This window comes from Zerene cesonia, unplaced genomic scaffold, assembly GCF_012273895.1.
Source record: "Zerene cesonia ecotype Mississippi unplaced genomic scaffold, Zerene_cesonia_1.1 Zces_u003, whole genome shotgun sequence".
In the NCBI taxonomy this organism is placed as follows: domain Eukaryota; kingdom Metazoa; phylum Arthropoda; class Insecta; order Lepidoptera; family Pieridae; genus Zerene; species Zerene cesonia.
The window spans coordinates 1,147,880-1,154,402 of NW_024045133.1; the positions used below are offsets into that span (position 1 = coordinate 1,147,880).

General features: G+C 41.2%; 1 protein-coding gene across 1 annotated transcript in view; it reads left to right on the top strand.

The window, feature by feature from the left end:
• The window catches only part of LOC119838445 (nuclear pore complex protein Nup98-Nup96-like), a 7,421-nt gene extending 1,147 nt beyond the window's left edge, over positions 1-6,274 (top strand). Inside the window, exons 2-9 of the mRNA XM_038364391.1 lie at positions 47-159; positions 620-787; positions 1,617-1,695; positions 2,513-2,641; positions 3,151-3,273; positions 4,249-4,423; positions 5,439-5,601; positions 6,233-6,274. Of these exons, the coding sequence (XP_038220319.1) occupies positions 47-159; positions 620-787; positions 1,617-1,695; positions 2,513-2,641; positions 3,151-3,273; positions 4,249-4,423; positions 5,439-5,601; positions 6,233-6,274 (992 nt within the window). The remainder of the gene's footprint in view (positions 1-46; positions 160-619; positions 788-1,616; positions 1,696-2,512; positions 2,642-3,150; positions 3,274-4,248; positions 4,424-5,438; positions 5,602-6,232) is intronic.
• The last annotated feature ends 249 nt before the right edge of the window (positions 6,275-6,523 follow it).

Consider the following 6,523-nt stretch of genomic DNA (forward strand, 5'->3'; position numbering starts at 1 on the left):
GAGCCGTTAATTTGTTAATTTATGCCCTTTTACTCGCATCGGACAGACGCGGCCATGTGCGAGCTGGACCGCTACGTGCGCGGGCGCGCGGACGACGACTGGAGCGAGGCGGTCGTCGCGCGCCTGCAGCTCGGCAAGGCGGAGTGTAACGCTGTACAGGTGGGGGATATAGATTTGTTTTTTTGTGATGTCACAGCGGGCAACTGAGCTGGTGGTTCGCCTGATGGTGGGCGATCACCAACAGACGCCCGTGAACGGAGCAGAGGTAGTGCCTATGCGGGTGCGTTGCCCGTTTTTAAGGTAGGGGTAAGGGAAAAGGAAAGGATTTAGTGGAGAGGGGGAGTGGACTGGGAAGGGTGATAAAAAGGAAACGGTCCTCCGGCTTTCCCACACCGTCCGAAACACAGTGGTGTGCCATGCTATTTCAAGCTAGTCTTCTGTGCGGGTGCGGTACTTCCCCGGTGCGGTTTTTTTATTTCTTTTTATTAAAGTTTGTTATTAACGCGTTTGATCTATTGGAAAAACCATCGCATCCAAATCTGTTCTGTAATTTTGATGAACTCATCATACCTCAGGTACAGACATGGTTGAGCCAATCTTTAACATTATTTATTTACAGGACTTGCTAAGCAGACAGCTGGCGAGCCTCCTGGAGTTCTCCACGAGCGACGCGGACACGGCGCGACCGGTCGCGCGACTGGTCGTGCGACAATCGCCCGCCGATCGCAAGCGACTGCTCGACACGCTGCTGGCGGACGCGGAGAGTGCAGAGGAGTTCGATAGCACGGTAAGTGGGAAGTGTGAGGGAAGCAATAAGAAAGAAAAAGAGTTGCAATCGGTTCAGTTGTTTTTGCGTGAAAGAGCAACAAACACACACACATCCTTACAAACTTTCGCATTTATAATATTAGTAGGATTTATTTTATTTCCGTTATGTTATACTTATTTAGAGGTCAATGTGGTGTCCACTGAAAATCAGTGGAGAGTCTAAGTTCCTTTAATGGGCTTAGACTCTCGTACACTGAGTGGATCTCCTTTTATGGATACTGGGTTAATAGCGTTTCTTTTATATCAAATTATTTTTATAACTTTACTTGCTATAAAAAAATATATATTTTCTTTCTTTCTTTCTTTCTGTTTATATGTTTTTTTAGTTATACGAACACTATTTGTTTTGATGCACTGTTTTGTAAATATTGTTTTTTAAAAAAAAAATTTTTTTTTTTTTTCAATTCAATTCTATTCTATTATTATAATGTTTATTTAAAACTTGGTAATTCCCGTGCGTTCTATTTAAATCACCAGGTCCAGTTCTGATGTTTTGAAAATGTGAAATTCTTTTTTAAAGCATTTCAATGCTATAAAACAAAAAAAATAAAATTTATTTATTTATTCTTTATTGCACACTTTCAAAATATAAAACAGAGCTGATAAACTTAACAAAAGCCACTTAAAACTAGTATGCAAATGGCGGCCTTATGGCTAAAAGCCATCTCTACCAGGCAACCGTAGAACCGTTGATTTTATTGAGATTGAAAGCGATTTATATAGATTTGTAAAAAAAAAAAATAATATTATTTTATTTGTTTGTTTTTTTGTCTGTTTGTCCGTTACAGTTCGGCGTGTCGAGCGCGTTCTGCGTCGAGGTGTGGAAGCTGTGTGAGGCGCTGTGGGGCGACGATTTACTTAATGACGGTCAGTTGTATAATCACTATATATATATATATATATATATATATATATATATATATATATATATATATATATACTAGCTGCGCCCCGCTGTTTCACCCGCGCAAGTCCGTATCCCGTAGGAATTTCGGGACAATTTGCCTCTGTGTTATTCCACTTGTCCAGCTATCTACGTGACAAATGTTCTTTGCAATCGGTTTAGTAGTTTTTTCCATCCATTCATTTACTAAATACAGAACATACATCCGTATGCATTGAGTAAAATGATATCACTGTAATACTAGCCGACCCGGCAAACGCTGTTCTGCCTTACGCTTATCATTTAGGGATATGAAAAATAGATGTTAGTCGATTCTCAGACATACCCGATATGCACACAAAATTTCATAAGAATCGGTCCGGCCGTTTCGGAGGTGTTTGGTTACTAAAATTGTGACACGGGAATCACAACATAGTATAAAACAAAGTCGCTTTCTCTGTCCCCTTGTCCCTATGTATGCTTAAATCTTTAGAACTACGCAACGGATTTTGATGAGATTCTTTTATAGATAGGAGTGATTTAAGGGGAAGGTGTATATGTATAATAACATCTATTAAACTACTCCGAATTATCGCGCGCGAAGCCGCGGGCAAGAGCTAGTTTTATATACAGCTTTTTACTCAATACATATGGATGTTGATATAACAGACAATCCTTTTTCATTATTTATTGTTAAAATCCGTGCAATTCTCAAAGGAGGACTACAAGTAACTACAAAGTTTTTGCTGCACTCGAATAATTTCACAAACCAAAAATTTTTTTTTGTTCGTCCGTCCTCAGGCATACCGGGAACGGATGAACAGTCCGTGGTGAGCCGGCACGCCAACCTGCTCGCTTGGCTGAAGGACGCGGTCGCCAAAAGCACGGACAGAGAATTGGCGGCCAGCAATGCCGTGCCGGATGACGATGGTGAGTATGCGAACGGGTTTAAAACACGTTTTAAAGCACATTTTATATCCGTTCATTTTGTTTACATCGTGGTTTGTGACGTGGACAACGAAAATGAGGGAGGTTCTTAATGCTGTTGTAGTTTTTTTTTATGTCATAACGGGCAACTGAGCTGGTGGTGTGAATCTCTTTTTATTTTTTTTTCGTTTTTTGACCAAAAAAATAAATAAAACGGATTATGACATAGCGACAGCGCATCAAACATTGCGGTTAACATTTTAACTTATTGGTTAAGTCGTTAAAATTTAAATAACACAAACACAATGGGTAACATAAAGTATTTATAAGTTAAAAAAAAAAACACACACACAGAAGTTAATAAACAAAATGTATGTTAAAAAGTGGATTATGGCTTGAACCCTCATAGGAGGCCTCCTGTATCCCAGCAGTGGGAACATATAAGGGCTGATGATGATGTTAAAAAGTAAAAAAAAAAAAATCGTAAAAAAAAACTTTTGCCCCGTTTTCAGACAAAGACGGGCACAGCGAGAAAGTGTGGACGCTTTTCGTCGGCGGGCGGATACTGGAGGCGTGCAAGCTTTGCAAGGAGCACGGCGACCTCAACATGGCCGCCCTCATCGCGCAGGCTTCCGGTGAGTTCATCATCATCATCATCATCATCATCATCATCATCATCATCATCACCATCACCATCATCACCACTACATAGTATAAAGCGCAGTCGCTTTACGCGTCTGTCGATTTGTATGTATATACATAAATAAATTTTAAAGCTACACAACGGATTTTAATGGGGTTCTTTTTAATGAAAGAGTGATACAAGAGAAAGGTTTATATGTAAAATAGCTGTTACTAAACTACTCTGAATTGAACGCGTGCGATATCGCGGGCGAAAACTAAGTCACCATAAGAAAAGAAGAAGGAATTAACTGGGAAGGGTAAGGAAGAGGTAACGGGCCCCTGACTCTCACTCACCGTACGAAACAAATGCAGTAGCACGCCATTATGACGCCGGTCTCCTGTGGGGGTGTGGTACTTCCCAACTTCGTACAGTACGTGCTGGCCCAATTCGTGCCGTAAGCGTGCTAAACTCACCTATAACAAACTAATATACACTCCTCTCCTCCGTTTTAACATACATAAATATAAAGCTATTTATATAATAGCCGCTTGTCCCAGCTTTGCCCGGATGTCTTGATTCCTGTTTCATCACAAGGAAGTATTTAATTCGCATAAAAAGTATCCTATCACCCAAGTTAGCTCATACCAAATTTCATCAAAATCCGTATAGTAGTTTTAGCGTGATTGATGGACGGACATCTAAACAAAAAGCTTTCACATTTATAATGTTATTGTGATAAATCAAAGGTGACTGTCTGACATAGACGACATCAACGTATAGCCCGAACCACTGAACGGATCGGGCTGACATTTGGCATGCAGAAAGATGTTATGACGTAGGCGTCCGCTAAGAAAGGGTTTTGATACATTCTACCCCCAAGGGGATAAAATAGAGGATGAGAGCTTCATGGGAAACTTATTAAGACCGCACGGGCAAAGCTGCGGGCAGCGGCTAGTATATAACGCTGTCGCGTTACGGTGCGCAGGCGACCCGCTGTTCCGCTCGCTGGTGGCGCGGCAGTTGCGCGCGTGGCGCGAGTGCGGCGCCGAGGCGCTGGTGGGCGGCGCGCGCGCGGCGCTGCTGGCGCTGCTGGGCGCGCGCGCGCCGCGCGACCGCCTCGCCGCGCTCGACTGGCCGCGCGCGCTGCACGTGTGCGCCAGGTGACCGCCCCCACACGCCCCCGCCCCCGCGCCCCCGCGCCCTGCCTCTAGTCGTCGCTGCGCCCTCGGCGACGAGCGACATCGTCATCATCATCACCATCACCATCATCATCATCAGCATTGTCGTCATCATCATCACCATAAAAAAAAAAATAAAAAAAAATGAAATGCAATTTAGTAACAATGGTATCATCATTATCAACGCTAGCAACAATATCGACATTACTAGTAACGACGGCACAATCATCAAGATTATCGTTAGGAATATCGTTATCATTAATAACGATAGCATCATCATCATCAACACTCCAAACAATACCGTCATCCAACACTGACATCGATGTCCTCATCAATATTATCATAGTATGTTATATATTACATACATTCAATATCATCATCAACACTCACAACAATGGCATCATCATCATCATCATCGTCATCATCGTCATCGATATTCACAGAAATATCATCATCAACACTCACTGCAATGGCATCATCATTATATTCATAATCATCTAAAAAAAATGGCATTGTCACCATTGTCTATGATTATAATTAATTCACAACAATTATTAGAAGCGTCATTATAGATTCCGCCTTTTCGTGCATACTAGCTGTGCCCCGCGGTTTCACCTGCGTAAGTCCGTAGCCCGTAGAAAAACCGGGATAAAAAGTTGCCTATATGTTATTCCAGTTGTCCAGCTGTCTACGTACCAAATTTCATTGCAACCGCTTCTGTAGTTTTTACGTGAAAGAGCAACAAACACACACACACATCCTTACAAACTTACGCATTTATAATATAAGTAGGAAGTAGGATATCAATGCTATAAAACTAAAAAAAATCGCGGGGCGCAACTAGTGCTTTATAAATAAGTAATTTTGAAAGAATAGAAATAATGGTACTACGATTTGGGCAAAAAGACGGCGGGTTCGAATCCCGCTTCGTGATCCAATGGGGTTCATTTTTCTATTCTTGTAAAATTTCTCCTTGACACATAACGTCCATTCGCAGATACCTCTGCCCGCAAATCCCCACGCTGGAGCGTGTGGTGCGCAAGTACGAGAGCTTCTTCGGCGCGGACGGCGTCGACCTCGCGACCGTCGCCGGCGAGACGCTCGACATGCGGCTGCCCGCGCCCGACTACTGCGACCGCTACTCGGTCTCCGTTGATACGGTGAGCTGTGTACGCACACACACGCACGCACACACACGCACAGACACATACAACTTAATTAAAAATTCAAAATAAAATATAATAGTTTAAAAAAACTAAAAAACACGCTTTAACAAAAATCATATTTTGCAAATTGAAAAATGGAATAATTTTATCAAATTAGTGTATTGTCATCGGTCCTCAATAAATCTACAAAGTTTGAACGAAATCTGGCCGTTTAAAGTGGGTCAAAATCGCGCCCAAAGAAGTCGGTTACAAACAAACATACAAACAAACATACAAACAAACATACATACAAACATACAGGTGAAGCTAATAAAAAGCGTGTAAAAATATGATAGATGTAAAGAAGGTAATAGAAAAAAAAACCGTATGATATGATGAGGATTGTGTTTGTTGACACACACACACACACACACACACACACACACACACACACACACCAAATAAACATACAAAAAGAAGGTAATAAAATTGAAAAGGATGTTAGAAGAAACAATGTTTATACATTCCCACCTCGTGATCAAATTTTTTTCTATTCTTTCAAAATTTCTCATTTATAAAGCATTTCAATGCTATAAAACTAAAAATTAGATGTATATACATGTTTGTAAAGCACGAATTGTGCCAGTGTACAGAAGATCGGCGCCAAGTAGTAGTGGTGTTCGTGTGAAAGAGTAACAAATATCCGTGCGTACTTACAAACATTCCCATTTATAATATTACTAGCTTCCACCCGCGGCTTTGTTCGCGTGGAATTATAACAAATGATTTAGTATCCTGTCATACTCTGTCTGTATACAAAATATCATCTAAATCCGTTCAGGCGTTTCAGCGTGATTGTCGAACAAACATACAAACGAACAAACTTTCACATCTATAATATTAGTGTGATTATGATATTTATTTTTGTTTTTTTTTT